Below are 17,652 nucleotides of genomic sequence, written 5' to 3'. Positions count from 1 at the left end.
CATCTGGGAAGCTCAGGGGCTTCCCAAAGCCTGCCACATGCCCAGTTCAGGCACATCTCACCTCCAGGCACACCGAGCCACTCATTCAATACCTTCCTAGGCTGGGGTATGTATGGGATGCCAGGCTGTCTGAGATGTGAACAGGCAATGCTGTAGCCCACATGCACAGTCTCAGAGCCTGCGCTGCAGGAGGGACTGGAGCATCATCTCTGCCCAGAGAGGGGACCCGCTTGCCAGAGATCACACAGCAAGTCGAGGGGCAGAGCCAGGCCTTGAATCCAGGCCTCCTGACTCTGAGCCATGTGCTTATCTTTGGGGAGGAGTTGACAGAGACTGGAAGGGTGGGTTGGCCTGAATTTGGAGGTCTCAGTTTTTTCCACACTCCTGAGACTTTCCTGACCAGCCCTCTTCCCCATGGATCTGTCTTCTCATCCTGGAGAATGCCAGCATGAGTGCCAGGAAGAAGGGTGGGTGCCTGAGGAACCTGGATGTCATGGGGTGAGTTGTGTTTCCCCCAAAGATACGTCCACCTGGAATCTCTGAATATGACCTGATTTGGAATAAAGGTCTTTGCCGATGTTATTAGGGATCTCAAGATGTGATCATAAATCCAATGATAAAGGTCCTTATGAGGACAGAAAAAGAGGAGACACAGAGCCTGAGGGAAAAGCCCATGTGAAGATGGAGGCTGAAACTGGAGTTACGGGGCTTCCCTGGTGGCAGAGTAGTTAAGAATCCACCTGCCAATTCAGGGGACATGGGTTCGATCCCTGGTCCGGGAAGATCCCACATGTCGTGGAGCAACTAAGTCCTTGCACCACAGCTACTGAACCTGTGCTCTACAGCCTGTGCTCTAGAGACCGCGAGCTGCAACTACTAAGCCCACGCACCTAGAGCCCGTGCTCCACAACAAAGAGAAGCCACTGCAACGAGAAGCCTGTGCACCGCATCGAAGAGTAGCCCCTGCTCACCAGAACTAGAGAAAGCCCGTGCGCAGCAACGAAGACCCAACACAGCCAAAAATAAATACAACTAAATAAATTTATATTTAAAAAAAAAAGAAAGAAACTAGAGTTACTCCACTGCAAACCAAAGAACGTCAAGATCTTCCAGCGGCCCCCAGAACCTAGGAGAGAGGCATGGAACGATCCCCTCTCAGAGCCTCCAGAAGGAACCAACCAATCAAGACAGCTTGATTTTGGACTTCTGGCTTCCAAAACCATGAAAGAATAAATTTCTGTTGTTTTAAGTCACCCAGTGTAAGGTAATTTGTTACAGCAGCCCTAGGAAATCAATACATCTGGGGAGCCCATCTAAGGGCAGGGTCTCAGCCAGTCATGTGTCACTTTCTCCTGGGTGGGCTTGGTCAAGTGCAGCGGCATCATCCTGGTAGAGGTGGGGATGAATCTGCTCACATCCTGCCTGCCTTCCACTCAAGTGTGCGTTCTAGCGGATGATAAAGGCAGTAAAGACAGATCTTCAGGAACCACTGTAGTAGGAGAAAGAGACTCCGGTGTAGAACTGAGCTCAAGTCCTCGATGTAGAGGCCACTGGGCGTTTCGGAGGGAAGGTGGGGGATAGGGAGGGGGAACAGGCAGGGGCGGAGGCAGAACTGGGGAAGTGAAAAGTGCAAAAAGCAGGTGGGGGTTGGTCAATGTGATTAGGCCCCTGGGTTTGCTCCCTGGAGCTTATGGAAGTCGGCTCCTACCCTCCCCCAGAGATGGGGAGACAGGGGCCCTGTCTTCAGGTGTTGGCTGGAATAGACAGTACATTTTTTTACAGCCTTGAGCTTTCCAAGGCAGGAAATAAAGGGGGTGGGGGGAGTGGGCTGTCCCAGGGATACGGCCTTGAGCTGGTTTGGTGATGTCTCTCGGTGCGGGGAGTCGATGAGATTGTTTGTCCTGAGAAGCTGCAGTCCTTACAGGCCAAGGTTGGGGACAGTGGACAAGAGGGCTCAGAGGAGCCTGAGTTTGGTCAAAGAGAGAGTCTTTGTCAAGGAGATGGAGGCAGATGCAAGCCCAGCCCTCCCAGCATGGAGTTCTAGTGGGGAAGACAGCCAAATCAATGGGGAGTAGGCGGTGATGGGGAAGGTGCGGGAGCAGGGGGCACGTGGAGGAGAGACATCTGAGCAGACAGAAGGCAGGGCCATCAGGGTAGGAGGGAAAGTCCAGGCTGGACCTGAAGGTGGTGGAGGCAGAGGGTGCAGAGACGGTGGCTGGGGAACAGCATATGTGATGCGTGAGGCTTGGAAGCAGAAAAGCCAGTGAATCAGGGATGTGGAATTAGGGGAGGTGGGCGGGGGCAGTGAAAGATGGGGCCTGGGCTGACAACAGGGGGCAGGTGGAGTTGTACCAACATTCGGGCCCCTGCCTGGAGGTGGGACCAGATACAGCATCGCTATACGCTCTCCGGGCGATTCTAAGATGCAGCCCTGCTTGAGACCTGATGGCTTTAGCTTAAGGGTAATGTGGCATCCCTGAAGGGCTGTGAGCAGCCGGGAGGGACAAGATGAGGTCTCTTTCATTTAAAAGCTCTCTGGGCAGAAGCTGGGAGAGCCTCGTTGAATGTTCTAGCAATAACCTAGAGAGAGAAGAGGGAGCCTGGTCCAGGGCAGTGGGCTTGGGAGTGGGGAGGGATTCCAGCGATATTTGGGGGAGAACTGGAAGCATTTGATGACAGGTGGGATGTACCTGTGAAGGTGAGGTGACACCAGATTTCCGTGTGGAAAGCTGGCTGCATGGTCACTGAGATGGGGAATCACAATCGGAATTCGGGCCATCAAGTAGTGACCACGTGAGGCTGTTTGTCTTGCCCAGTGATACCTGAGTGGGGCTGTTGGGAGATACAGAAATAGAGCCAAGGGGAGAGTCTGACCTGGGATGAAGGTGCTGCAGTTGTCAGCACGTGGGCAGCAGTTAGAGGATAGAGGGCCTGCGACAGAGGGCCCCTGGCGGGGGGCGGGCTTCGTTTTTTGAGGCATGGGCTGAATCTCAGCAGTTGGGAAAAGACCATCCAGAGAGGCAGGAGGAAGCCAGGAGAGGGTGGGCAGCTGGGAGACAAAGCAAGAGAGAGTTTCAACAAGGAGTGAGTTATCCCCAGCGCCCTAAGGTGCCGAGAGGCCGAGTAGGATGAGGCTGAAAGGCGTCTGGTGGATCTGGAGTGACAAAGAGCCTGAGCTGGCTCTCCTCCTGTCCCCCACTCCTGGCCCCCAGGCTGAGGCTTGCTTCTTACTTGGAGCCCCAGGCAGCCCAGGTGTCAGGGTAAAAGGCAGCTTTGGGCACACAGAGGGAGAGATCTCCAGCAGGATGTAAACATTCAGCTGCCTTTAATAAGGAAACTTCGGAGTTTAGGTGTCTTCTCCTTTCCTGCCTTAGGAAGAGGGAATGCAATTTTTTCCCTCAAGGGCAGCCTAGAATCCTCCTCAAGGGCAGCCTAGTTAATTATAGCAACATTTTACAGACTGAGAAGTGCACATACCCTAAGCGTGCAGCTCTGTGCATTTTCACAAACTGAATACACCCGTGGAACCACCCAGATGAGTCCAACCCAACCTCACTGGCCCCAGAAGTCTCTCCTGTCCCCCCTTCCAGGCACTACTGGCCACAGGTAACCATGATTTTGACTTGCAACTGTTTAGATGAGTTTTTCAGTGTTCTTTTTAACTTCTTTGTTTTTATTTTATTAATATTTCTTTTTTATAAACAGGCAATACATTGTTTCCTAAGTTCTCTTAAAAAAGAAAAATTCTACCTAGTAAATTTGGAGATCTAGCTGGCTCTATTCAGTGAAACATGGATTGGGCAGCATCCCGTCTAGCAGATAGAAAGGAGCTCCAAGGAGATGCACAAAATGGAAGACTTTTATGGCAGAAGGAGGCAGGCAAGGAAGTTATTCTAGCAAAGAGAGGATTGTTTCAGGCAAGGTCACCTTCCTGTGGGGGAGGGGACGTCTATCTCACTAGTGCTGACCAAGTAACTCCAGATTGACCGGTTAAGGGTCACTTTCCTGGGAGAGGCTGAAACTGCAATTAAGTTAGGTATTAAGTCTTAGTTTGCTGATGTCGGGGCTTAGCACAAGTGACTCCATTTTAGCCTGTCGTTTCCTCTTTTCTTCTTTTCTTTTAACAGTTCAAAAACCAAAGCGCTATAAAAGAGTGTGCCCATTGAGAAGTCTGGCTTCTATCCTTGTCCTTTTCCATCCCCCCTACCTTATAGATCATGAGACAGAAAACTTTTTTTCTGAAAAAGGCCAAATAATCAATATTTCAGGCTTGCAGGCCCCGCAGCCTCTGTTGCAATTACTCAATTCTGCCGTTGTCATGCAAAAGCAGCCATAGAATCACACAGCACCTGCTCTGTGTCAGGCGGATCTCGCTCAACACCGGGTTTCTGAGATTCATCCTCTTTGTGGCATAGATCCATTGCATGACAGCACCACTCTATTCATCCAATCTGCTGCTGATGGGCATCTGGGTAGTTCTAGTTCAGGGCTTTTCTGAACAGGGCAGCTATGAGCAGCCTTGCCCATGTCTGCCGATGGACAGATGCTCATGCTTCTGCTGGGTGCACACCAGGGAATGGAGGTGCTAGGTCAGAGGTGGGCACTCTGTCTTAAGGTTTCAAGTGAACAGCTTCCATTCTAGGTTTCGTGAGTCATCCAAGCTGAATGTAAAGACGGAGACAGAATTTGCGGTGAATGGTGGAGGGACAAAGAGGATGAAGGGGCAGGGCACATGGGCAGCCTTCAGGAGACAGGAGCAGAGTGGGGATGGGGACTCCGTGGGGAACTGGTATGAATTGGTTGGGAGTCAGAAGGTCCTGCCTGGGGACCACGCTTGCCTTCCCTCTTGTGGGACCCCACCGTCCCCGTCGACTCTGTCTTGAAGCTTTCTCGATCCTGGCTTCCAGGAGAATCAACCAGGGAGTTTTCAAAAATCCCAGTGTTCTATCGCCATTCCTGGAAACTCTGATTCAGTTGTTCTGCGTGAAGCGCAGGTACTAGCAGCTTTTAAAGATTGTCCAGGAGATTCCAGTGAAAGCCAGGGAAGAGGACCACTGGACCTCATGTGGTAGTGGTCATGTGAGATTACAGCTGGCCCCCAAGAATCTAACTGCCCACTGAAGACCACCCACCCATTGGCAGACATTGTGTCACTCAGGGCTCCCGGATGTAAACAACAAAAATGGACTTAAGCAAAGGTATACTGAAAGGACACCCTTGGAAGGCTGTGAGGCATCTCTCAGAACCTCCTGAGACCTGGGCTGGGGAGGAGCCCATGGCGGGCAGCCTCCGGTACTGCTCCCTTCACAGCCTGCCCAGCTGCCTGTGCCGGCTCCGACGGCGGCTCTCCTGCAGCCACTGTGAACCTTTTCTGCCTGAGCTGCACCCTAGGCAGGGCACCGGCCTGGCTGGGCTTGGGTCTGTACACCCAGCAGCCCTCGAAAGACAAAGGGTATTGAGGCACAGGGCAGCCACAGTGACAGTGGGCTCTGGCAGGGTGGAGGCGGGGTGGGGAATGCTCTACCTGTTCTGGAAGGGGCTAAACTGGGCAGGATGGACACTCCCCTGGGGATGATGGTCTGGGACTCCCCACCATGGCCCTTTCTCGCCTTCTCTCCAGTGGCCCAGATTCTGCAGGAGCACTAAAGCCCCAAGACACAGGGGACCCAAGTGAGCTCTTGGCTGGGACCCTGGGTCCAGCAGAGCAGAAACCAACCAGCAGTGTCCTCGGCCCGTTCCCTAAACTATCCTGCTCTTCTCACCGACAGCGTGACCTTTGCCAGCCAGTCTGGACAGTGTCCTCTCTTGCTGTGGTCACTGTTGCCATTTGCTGCCTGGGGGTGACAGTCCCTCAGTGAGCTGGCTTTGAGGTCGGTCAGGGTAGAGCATGTTTCCCCACGGGCCACCTGGGAGGATGAGACACGTCAGGTTCCCAGGGAGTCCCAGCAAACGCCCTGGGAGGCCAGGTGCCCCTCCGACCTCTGAGGTCTCTGGGAAGGGGGGCCTGTGGGAGCTGCTGTGGAGCAGCTCCACCCCCCCGCACCCCGGGCCAGCTGACTGGGCCACTTCCCTCACTTCCCTCCCCCTCACTCCGGGCTCAGGTGCTGGGAGCAATCTCTGAATCCATGGAAACCACAGAGGAGGCAGAAATCAGAAGGGAGGAAGGGCTGAGCACTGTTTTGCAAATCCTGGGGAGGGTGAGGGGGGTATTACTTTCCTTGATGAGTAAAATCCAAAAGCACCATTTTTCTCTCACTGGTAGCCCCCCCACTGGGGAGGGACTGGCCCCCATTTCTCACCAGAACATAGAATGGAGAGCAGGAGAGGGATTGCTGCTCTGGGGGGGGAGCCAGCAGGCCCCGGCGAGGTGGGAGGCAAGGGTCAGGGGAGGGGAGAAAGGCCTGGGGAGCAGGCTGTGGTGGGTGTGCGGATCGGGGCTCGGGGGTCAGGGCTCTGGGACTGGAGGTTGGGAAATGGGGGTCAATAGTGGGGAGAGGCAGAGTTGGGAGGTAGGGATGGGGAGTTGGGAGTCAGGGGGTGGGGAGATGGGGTTGGCCACACGGTCTGGGCTCCCGTGAGCCAGGGTCGTCCCCCTACCGAATGGCCCCAACTTCCCAACTGTCCTCTTGGCACTGCCCTGCAGTCCTATGTCTGTGATCCTTGTCAATAATAACCAGACCTTTTCCTGCAAAACACAAACCAACCTGGGAATGTAAGTTGGTGCAGCCACTATGGAAAACAGTATGGAGGTTCCTCAGAAAACTAAAAATAGGACTACCATATGATCCAGCAGTCCCACTCCTGGGCATATACCCAGACAAAACTATTATTCAAAAAGATACATGACCCCTCTGTTCATAGCAGCTCTATTCAGAATAGCCAACACATGGAAACAACCTAAATGTCCAACAACAGATGAATGGATAAAGAAGATGTGGTACATATATACAATGGAATATTACTCAGCCATGAGAAAGAACAAAATAATGCCATTTGCAGCAACATGGATGCAACTAGAGATTGTCATACTAAGTGAATTAAGTCAGAAAGAGAAAGACAGATACCATATGATATCACTTGTATGTGGAATCTAAAGTATGTCACAAATGGACCTATCTACAAAACAGAAACAAACTCACGGGCATAGAGAGCAGACTTGTGGTTGCCCAGGGTGGGAGTGGGGGAGGGAAAGGGATGAACTGGGAGCTTGGGGGTTAGTAGATGCAAACTATTACATTTAGAATGGATAAACAACAAGGTCCTACTGTATAGCACAGGGAACTATATCCAATCTCCTGGGATAAACCATAATGGAAAAGAATATAAAAAAAGAATGCATATATGTGTGTATAACTGAGTCACTTTGCTGTACAGCAGAAATTAGCACACCGTTGTAAATCAACTGCATGTCAATTAAAAAAAAAAGTCACAAACCAAACAACCTCCTCTCTTGGACAGAGTAGGAGGTGCAGAGGGCATCCGTGGTGGCTCCAACAGATTCCAGGGCCCCAGATGAAAGCAAGCTCCCCAGTTTTCAAAGGAGCCCCATAGGCTGCAGGGCATTCCCGAGACAGAGGTTTTTTTTTTCCTTTTTTTTTTTACAGTGGTTTTATTTATTTTTTAATTACACAAATGCCTGAATATATTCTCCTTAAAAAAAAAAAAACATTCGGCCATTAGATAAAGGTATAGCCCCTCCAAGTTGTCTCATAATTCCCACCCTCATCCCTGAAGACATCCCTGGTTTATCTTCCTCCAGACCTTTTAAGCACTTTTACAACATATACACGTGTCTGCAGAGAATTCATAGAACTGTGCATTGTCTTATCGGTTTATAAACATAATGATATAATACAGTATGCACCGTTCTTCAACTTTTCACTCAACGAAATGCTGTTGAGAGTTCTCCAAGTTGATACCTGTAGATCTAGGACATTCCTCTTAACGGGTCTCAAGTGCAGGAGCAGACAAGTTTTCTCATGTGGGTGAACGCGCAGACTGCTTCTAGTTTTTCGCTATCACAAATAATTCTTCAGTGAACTTTCTGGTTTGTGGCCTCCCGTTTTCATGAGGCAGGATTTCTTTAGGGTAGATAATGAGAATTGCAATGACAGGTCAGAAGGCTTTGTTTTAAATTTGGGGGGTTTATTGCTATTTCCAAGGTACTCGCCAAAGTAGAAGTTCCAATTTATTTTCCCACAGCCTTAGAACTTTTGGTCTTGGCACGCTTTTACTCGACGCCCATCTTGGGGTGAGAGTGATGGGCTATGGGCTCTTTAGCCAGCAGGGGCTGGGGCCCCGTGGACACCAGGGGTCCCTTGGCCAGACCAGTGAGCTTTTCTGATTGGGCCGTGGGAAGGGCAGGAGGAGGGGACCTCATTGGAAAGTGGGGCGTGAAAGAGCCCTCGATGGGAGGAAGGATGGGAATAAATGTGTGGGTGATGAGCTCAGGATCGATGCCCAGCGCTCATGCCTCATCCCTGGAGAGGCAGCTGACAGGCCAGCATAGGAATGCGTGTGACCTGAGGTCACGAGAGAGGTTTCACTACCTTGGGTGGCTGTCACACAATAACCCCCAACCCGCCACAGACTACTGGTGGCTAGCGTGTTGGCTAGAAATCCACGTGGCTGGGTCGCCTCTCAGCCCACCAAATCCAGATCTCTGAGGGGTGGGTGACATGTCTGTCCCTCCCCTCATGGCCCCAACAACAACACAGAGAGAGCCTGCAGCTTGTCCTGTGCTGGGTGGGCTGTCCCCAGGGGACTTGGACCTCCTTAGAAGGAGGCCCTTACTCTTCACATGGCAAGTGCCCTTAGTGACAGAAGGGACAGAGTCTGCTAGATCCCAAGTTAAAACTGGTTCTCCGTGCAGCCAGTTCTGCAGTTCTGCACAAAGATTCTGGGAGCTCTTCTCATCCCAGCTTAGGCCTCCTTCTCCCTCAAGCAGAGGTGGTGGCCGGGGGAGACGCTAGGTCCATTCTCCTCCCAGACCCCCCATAAAGAAGGCCTGGCTGCCCACCCACGACCGGCACTGCTGCCCTGGTCGGCCGCCCAGCCTCCCCCGGAGGAAGCTGACAGAGGCCCCGTGCTGGGCCAGCAGCTGGTCCTGCGGGCGGATTCGTGATCTGGGAGGAGCCGCATGTGCCGAAGCTCCTGCTTCTGGCGTTTCCACTGTGAGACGATTTTCAGTAAATTCTCCCTCAAGCCCTAAATATTGATCTCCGAGCTCTGGAAATAAAATTGTAATTTTCCCAAAGACTGTTTGAACGGAATGTCCAGACAGGATGGGGAAGCGAGTGAGACCCCTGCCGGCTCCTGAAGTTGCCGGTGAACTTGGCATCTGATTCGGAGACTGTGCTACTGTCTGGACTGAGCACAGCAGCGGCAACGTCTTGGGTACCTATTAATCTTTTTAAAAGATGCCCCGGATAGAATGACCGGCTCTTGGAAGTTGGGCAGGCACTCAGCTTGGACAGTCCAAGCCTTGGACTTGGGCAGGCGTCTCTGCAGTGGGACGCTTGTCTTCATCTAGGTGAGAAGGTGCTTTGCTTTGGAAAGAGCAGGGCTCTCCTTACGCTCTGTGCTCGGTCTCCCACAAGGTTTGGGTCTGTCTGAGCAAGGCTAGCCTTGGGGTGAACTCCCTGCTGACTGTCACCTCTCAGCTACCCCTCCAGGCTACCCAGGTACAACCCCATGCTGTGTGCGCCCCACGTTGGCCTTGCTTTGGGGTGTGACAGTGCAGGCCAAGTTCCCAGGCCGGGCTCACTGGCTTTTGCTGCACCCAAGGTGCACACGAGGCGCCACTGACATAATCGTTTGGATTTAATTGGCTCCAGCACCATCTCTGTTACAGGGGCCCTCCAGTCCCCTTAAAAGTCTCTTTCAGGTATTCCTGGTGGGGGCCCCAGAGGGATTCTTAAGGAAACTCAGAGTCCTCCCACTTCCTGTGCTTCAAGTGGGCTGCCCAGAAAGCTCCACTGGGGGCACCACGTCTCTGCACCACCGCTGCCCCGTCTCCCTCGTGCAGAAACAGAGCTACGTGAGGGTGGTGCCTTTCCACGTCCCCAAGGCGGTGCAACCACACAGTGCCGGGCAGAATCGAGGTCCCGGCAGCCAGACTGTGCTCCAGGTAGAGGTGAGTTGATGGTCACACTCTCTCCCCAGGGCCCCACAGCGGGTGCTGCTGGGACCCTGCACCTCCCAGAGTTCCACGCGAAAGCAGCTCCTGCGGCCTCCGTCCCCAGCCTCCCCTCCGGGGTGTTAGTTTCAGGCTCTCCTCCCTCTGCCCCGTGTGATAACCCGGCATAACAAATCATCCAGTGTAACGGCTCAGAACAACCGTTTACACGGCTCGGGATGCTGGGGCCGGCATGGCCGGTCTCAGCTGGACTCGTCCGTGGGTCTGCACTCAGTCCTTGGGTTGGCTGGAGGCTGATAGGTCAAGCCAGCCTTGCCTGTGTGTCTGCTGGTTGGCAGGCTGTCGGACGGGCATGTTACATTCTGGCAGGCTAACTGGGGCATCTTCATCTGGTGGCAGGGCTCCCAAGAGTGGCAGGAGGGTCGGCCCCGGTGGGTGAGCCCTTTCCGAGGCCTCTGCTTTTGTGAATGTCTTATTATCCAACGTGAGTCACGTGGCCAATCCAGATTCAAGGGCTGGTGAAATAGACTGTACTTCTGGATGGGAGGGGCGGCAGCATCACTAAGCAAGGACATGGACACAGCAAGGAGAATTTGAGACCGATTTTGCAATCTATTGTGTGTCCCTAACCACCCTCACACAACTCCTTGCAGCCCCTCTTCCCTACGTGCAAATCCATGCCTACGAGCAGAGCCCTGCTGGCTTCATAGGCAGGGCCAAAAGCCCTGGGTGCAGCCTTCCCCACTCGTCCGTTTTCCTGCATCCCTTCAGCATCTCTGTGTTTGGCTGGACTGCCAGCTCATGTATCGGGAGCAGGGCTGGCTCGCAGTGGCTAGACAGCCCCAAGAGCCAGCCAGTCCTCTTGAAGGGAATAAGCACTGACCACCTTGGCTTGGGGCTATGGACTCACCCATTTGTGTCAAAGTTGTTCTGTAGGTGGGCAGGGTTAAGAGTGACGTCATGGGGCATCTCGCCCACCTTCACTCCTTGAGGATGAGGGTCCTGGTGCTTTTCTACCGTCCCTACTTCTCACATGACCACTGAAATAAGTATGGCAGCCATCCTGAGCCAGGGGCTGTGCTGAGGGTCTCATGGGATCACCCATCTAATCTCTTCAACAATCCTCTGAGCAGAGACCCATCAGCCCCATTTTACCAAGGCAGAAGCTGAGGCTCACAGAGGTTGGGTAACTTGCCCAGCACCACACAGTGAGTAAAGTAAAAAAGCCAGGAATGGGATCTAGGTTCCTGCATCCACATTCCTAACCTCCGTGTACATGCTCTCGGATAATAAGTATCATAATAAGGAAAGTGACCACTGCTATATTTGTATAGTGTTAAACTGTTCCCCAAGAGCCCAAACTGTTCCCCAAGAGCCCTGGTGTTCAAGGTCTCCTCTGCCCCTTAGAACTGCCTCTTAGGGGAAGCAAAAGCACCCTGTTGTCTCCAAACGGCAAAAGTGAGGACCAGAGAAGTCAGGGGACCCAGGCTTCTGATTCTGAAGTCCATGCACTTCTTTTCTTTCTCCACCACACGATTTCTAACAGGCTGTTCGTGCTTGGGGATATTTATTAAGCAATGATATGGAGGCAGGGCTAAGTAAGACCTTTAGAGCTAAAGAAATGAAGATGATGTATCCTCTCATGTAAACTGAAAAGAAAAACCATGAAACAAGAAACTCACACTTGTGCTGAAATGAAGATCGCTGCCTTCTAGAATTTTTGATTGCAATACTCAGGACTAGTTTGTCCAAGTTGACCTTTTCAAGGTTTTATTTGGGGGGAGTTGCTGGCACCCCAAATTGGTACCCACAATATTGTGTGTCACAGGGATTTGTGTATATCTCCCAGCACCTTAACCCCCACCTGTTAGGAGAACTGGATTTAGTGAGATGCCGGGCTCCCAACCCTTCCTTCCCCTCTGCAGAAGGCCAAAGGGACAAGATGGCCAGAGCATGGGCGTGAGGCTTGGGCTCTGTCAGTGGCTACACTGCCCGCCAAGGGCTTTGGCCATGCAGGGAGTGAAGCCAGGATGCTGGATGCTGTGTCAGTCCAAGGTGATGTCCAAGAGTAGGGGTAGTGGCAACAATTAAGGGTAGCAGTGTGTGGTGTGGCCTGGCTGTGCACTTAGCTACCAGCCTGCCTGGTTCCCTTCTGTTTTCTGAGTCTGCCTCTCCTTCAGATGTGCCTCCTAACACCCTCCTGACACATCCTCTACTTGAGGATGACCAGACTCAGGGGCTCTTTGTTACAAAGAACGCTGATGAGCATGGGGCTTAAAATGGGAAGAGACTGCAGGCAGGCAGCCCCGGAGGCTTGGCGTTGACATGGGGAAGTGGGAAGGGGCTTCAGGAAGGAAGGGGGGGGGGACATGGCTGGGGGTGGGGGGACACAAGGCACTGAGGAGGAAAAGCGGACAGATGTGAGGTCAGGAGAATGAGGAGTCGCAGGTGACCCCAGTCTTGCTGGTGGCACAGACAGGTTAGGTGGCTGCTGGGGACATAGTCTGTGGGTGATTTCATGAAGGGCAGAAGGCATCCCCCTTAAAATGACACCCTGACGGAAACCCATGAGAGGGGCAGTTGTGAATGTCAACAGGAACATCAGAGACATTCAATAACTTGGAGCGGGGCAGAGGGAGAGCCCATCCCCCGGGGAGATTTCTCTCCAGGACACAAGCCACAGAACACAAGCCACAGAACCCAACACTCATACTTTTGAATTTCATTCATTTTATCAAGATCTTGGAAGGTGGTAATAAAGTTACACCAATGAATAGCCCCACACAACATGGGAAATGCAATAAAAGTGAAAGCAATAAAAGGTGGAGAGACAAGCCACTCGGCACTGGTACGACTCGGAAGAAATAAAAGTAATTATCACCTGTGCAACCTGGCCAGCCCACTCCGCGTGCGCACAAGAAAACCATTTCAGAACTTTATTTCCTATATTGAACGTCGATAATTGGATGTATTTATAAGTCTCTCTGGAAGAAAACAGCTTGTGATTTCAAGATGAGAAAACAGTCTTCCAAACAGTGAAAAACAATATACTCCCATTTTCACACACACACACGCACACAGACACACACACACACAAAGAGCTAGTTTCCTTCGATGTTTTTAAGGTGCTGTTGGAATGATTTGCCTTTCCGAAGGCACCGTTCCATTTCTCATCTTGAACTGCCTCATAGACCTTGGCAAAGTGCTCAGCAGGGACCACTTCATTTGAGGCAGTGATGGGGCTTCCTAGGGAAGGCACCCCCCACCCCCACCCCTGGCTGCTGCCTGCCTCTTTCCTGCAGGAAGATGGATACCCAGGAGGCCTGGGCGGGGCCAGGAAGGGCAGGAGGGGTGTGACGTGGTGTGGGGCTCCTCTGGGGGTGCTGAGGGATGGTGGTGATGGCTGTGGCATGGTCTGGAGGAAGGAGCAGGCCAGGCTGGCCCCAGGAGTCAGAGAGCTATGGCTGCCGCTACTGCTGATGTTACAAAGGCTGAGGGCTGGGATCCACCAGATCCGTGATGGACAGGTGATCTCCTGGGCATTTCATTTCTATCACGCTCCTTCCTTCCCTACTAGGGAAGAGCTTGGGTTAGACTATGCCTCCCCCATCTCCCCTCTCCCACCGGCACATGCCTGCACCCTTCTCTTCCTTCTGTTCAGTCTCTTCGGTACTAGTTTCCTGAGCCCAGTCTTCTATCGTCAGCAAAAGCAAATAGTCATAAAAACCCCACATGCCGCCCTGTGTGGGCTTCACCACCGAGGCTGGTGCCCCCATGCAGTTAGCACAGAGCCTCTTGCCAGCACCTCCTGCACCGGATATGGGCTCGGACCCCACTGCTCTCCTGCTCAGAATCTCTCAGGAACCCCCAACTCGTCACACAGCCCTGCTCTCGGCCCTCCCAGATGGTGGGCTCCTTGGGGCCAATGCTGAGGGCCCCTCTTCCTCTTCGGCCCAGACCTCCAGCGCAGGGTCTGGGTCCCATCCCCTCCCAGACTGGCACGTGAGACAGCTTGGTAGTAAGGGCAGAGCTGGCATCCAGTGTGGTCACACAGAGCCTTCCGGCAGACCAGCATCCTCGGATGTAGCAGAAGATGGAAGGGGCCCGTGTCCTGCTCTTGCAGGGACGCCCCTGCGAGGCCCCAAGTCAGAGTCTGGCTGGTCTCCACCTCTGGGCCAACCGTCTCCAGGCAGCCAGCCATCAGCAGGGTCCATCGAGCTGCAAGAGCTTTGTGCCCGGTCGAGTGGTGTGGGCAGAGCAGGGAAACCTGGCAGTGTCACAGGGACAAAGGGAGCCACGGGAGCTCCAAGGAGAGGCCTTCCTGGGACCAAGTTTCTCTGTGGTCTCTGGCTGGGGCAGGGCACTTCCTGAGAGTCGTGATGCCCTGGCCACTGGGCTGGCTGAGTGCAAACGCTTCTCAGCCACTTGTAGGTCACGATGAGGGGAGACTGTTTCAACCAACAGTCTATGACCTCAGAGGGGACGCTGCGTGAGGCCTGAGTGTGCTGGCTGGAGCTCTCCCTTGCTGATTTATACTCTCTGGCTCCAACTCTCTAAAATCAATCTTTTCCCAATTGCCTCCTGGCTTCCTGCAGCATTCAGGGTCGGCCCTGCATGAGTAATCTTCACCCACTCCCAAGGCTGCTTCTCCTGGAGCCCCTGCCAGAGCCCTGATCAGGGGCAGGGGGCGGGTGGGGACAGCCCTGCCAGAGCCTCTGATGGGGAGGCGTGAGCAGTAGCAGGGCAGCCCTCTGTGCCAGGCTCATTGGCAGGGCAAGCCCTCCATCCAGACAGACCAGGGTGGGCAGGAATCAGGGGCAGGCCGCTCCCACCCCCCAGCGCTGCCCACGAACAAGGGAGCTCCACTCAGCTGGTAGGTGCCCTCCCCCTGTTATCTTGTGGCTGTTTAGGATAATTACTTCTTTTTCATATAAATAAACACGCAGAGCTGGCAGTTGGCTTAATTTTCACATATTTTTTATCAAAATAAATGGTGGAGGGGCTGTGATTAGCTCTGGGGCAGGATTTCCTTCCACAAAAGAGCATGAGGGGCTTCCCTGGTGGTGCAGTGGTTGAGAGTCCGCCTGCCGATGCAGGGGACGTGGGTTCGTGCTCCGGTCCGGGAAGATCCCACATGCCACGGAGCGGCTGGGCCCGTGAGCCATGGCCGCTGAGCCTGCGTGTCCGGAGCCTGTGCTCCGCAACGGGAGAGGCCACAACAGTGAGAGGCCCGTGTACCGCAAAAAAAAAAAAAAGAGCATGAGAAGCTCATTCTGCTCACCCTTCATTATTTTTAAAAAGTGTCCAGTCTCTTTAGCTGAAGGTGGGAAACTGCTTAATGGGAAGTGGGGGGCGGGTCCAAGTTCTCAGGGCAGTGGGCTGGGCAGTGGGGTGTGGGGCTTATAACTCTGCTCTCCTCCCTGGAAACTGGCAAGAGGGTGGACAGGTCATCTCTGGGGTCCTGCCTGGAGGAAGTGGGAAGGGGGAGGAAGGATGGAGTTTCCCTCTTCCATCAACTCTCCTTGGTCTTATCTTGGTCAGGGAGGTGGGAAGGGCTGTCTGGAGGCGCCACCTTCCTCCTCATGGCTTTGGCCGTTTTAGCTGTGCCACAGGCTAAAGGTGCCTGGATGTCTGCTCATGAAACCCTACAGCAGCCCCGTGAGGCGATACCATTAGCCCCCACCTGTCAGATGAGTAAACCAGGGATGGTGCTAGGACTTGAAGCAGGCACGCTGTGTCACCTACCCTGCTTATGCTCTGGTTTGATTCCTCCCCCTATTTAAGGGGCCTGCTCTCTTCCCAGCTTTGTGGGAACAAACAACAGCTGCTTCTCCATCTCCGAGTCCCTGGGGCCTCCCTAGCTCAGCCATGGTGACCCACATCCTTGTTCTGACAAAGAAACAAGAGGCACTCCCAAACCCAAGGTCTTCAAAGAGAAGCTACTTCCAGCTGTGACATAGCTGGGGGTGGGGTAAAGAAGCCCATGGGCACGTGCTGGGCCTCACATCCTGTCCACACACATCTGCATAACCCTCGTGGGGGCTGGGACACAAGGGGTAACCTCTCCCACCAGCCCTGGGGCCCCTTCCTTTACTGAGCCAGTGTGAATCACTACCAAGTCACTACTGCATGAGGTCAGCCCCTGTGTGAACTCAGGTGAGTTATCTACCTCTCTGGGCCTCAGTTTCCTCATCCGTAAAATGGCATTAAGGACAGAGCCTACCTCACAGGGCTATTGTGAGGATTCAGTGAACTGACATTTGTAAAGCACTGGGGCACACTGAGTGCCCCGTACCTGTTAGTATTACTATTATTCTAAGGCACCGGCAACACAGGGAGCTCCCCTGGAACATCTACTTACCACCACCCTTCCTGTCCCACTCCCCAGACTTCTGGAGGACACTGCTCCCAACAAGAGTACCCAGCAGGGCAGAGGGGGATGCCCACAGTTCTCCTGAACTGTGCCCTCCCTGTGCCCACTTCTCCCCAGCCCTCCTCACTGGCCTCCCTGTCCCCAGGTCCTTCTCCATCCTGCAGTTGAGGGAGCTTAGAAAGGGTCCAACAGACCTAACTCCCCAGCCCCATATTCAAGGCTGTGCAAGATCTAACCCTTGCTTACCTCTGAGGCTGCACCTCTCACTCCCACACCCCCCTCCTGGACACTGAACTTTTAGTTTATTCCAATTGCCCCGGCCTTTGCTCCAGCCATTTCCCTTCTTAAGCAACAGCTGTCACCTCTGTCCCGTCCCTAGACTGGGTCAGGGGCTCCCTCTCCCAAGGTGTCCTTCCCCTGGGCAGGCTGGGACGCCAGGTCAGGGGCAGAATCAAGGTATCCACTGCGTGGGGAAGTTCCCTCCTATTCTGGAAAGGCCTCTGCCTCCACCCGAGCCCCGCCCCTAATCTGCAGCCGGGGGCCGGGGAGTAGATAGAATCTTCTCCTCCTTCAGGGCTCCGCCCCTCTGGGTCCTGCGGAGCCTTTTCACTAGAGGAGGCGGGGCAATGGCTCCAGGCCCCGCCCAGGCCCCGCCCCGCGAAGTGGGACCTGGTGGGGCTCAGCTGACGCCTCACTTCACGTGACGCTGGAGCCGGGCAAGCATGGCGGCGGCCACCGGGTGAGTGCTGCTGCTGTCCCCGGCCCTTGCATGGCGGCGCGGAGCGGGGGCTTGGGCCTCCCGGCTGGACAGTGGCTGAGAGCCCCGTTGCAGGGCCGCGTCCCCGCCGGGCGTGCAGTGTGGCCGCGGGCAGCGCGCTTCTTCGCGCGGGTTGGGCGTCCAGCGCGGGGCGTCTGGCTGCGCGTCCGAGTCAGCTCCCTGGCCACTGCCCACTTCCCTCGGGGCCGCAGTGGCGTTCAGGTGTGGAGTCACCACTGTGCGGCCGAGGTGGGGTCCACGCGCACATTCACGGTCACGACCCTCAGATGGGAAGACTGCGTTGCCAGGGCGCTGGGGACCTGGGGGCCCTCGGGAACTGGGGGCCCTCGGGACCTGGGGGCCCTCGGGACCTGGGGGCCCTCG

The 17,652-nt window shown here is 54.2% G+C and overlaps 1 protein-coding gene across 1 annotated transcript in view; it reads left to right on the top strand.

Moving 5' to 3' along the window:
- The first annotated feature begins 17,147 nt into the window (after positions 1 to 17,147).
- PEPD (peptidase D) overlaps positions 17,148 to 17,652 on the top strand; it is a 114,342-nt gene continuing 113,837 nt past the window's right edge. The window contains exon 1 of the mRNA XM_029243443.1: positions 17,148 to 17,250. Coding sequence (XP_029099276.1) covers positions 17,234 to 17,250 — 17 coding nt within the window. The 5' untranslated portion in view covers positions 17,148 to 17,233. The remainder of the gene's footprint in view (positions 17,251 to 17,652) is intronic.

Source organism: Monodon monoceros, unplaced genomic scaffold, assembly GCF_005190385.1.
Source record: "Monodon monoceros isolate NGI ecotype Baffin Bay Population unplaced genomic scaffold, NGI_Narwhal_1 Super_Scaffold_10, whole genome shotgun sequence".
In the NCBI taxonomy this organism is placed as follows: Eukaryota; Metazoa; Chordata; class Mammalia; order Artiodactyla; family Monodontidae; genus Monodon; species Monodon monoceros.
The sequence above is the reverse complement of the archived record's forward strand: the minus strand, read 5'-3'. Positions and strand labels throughout refer to the sequence as shown.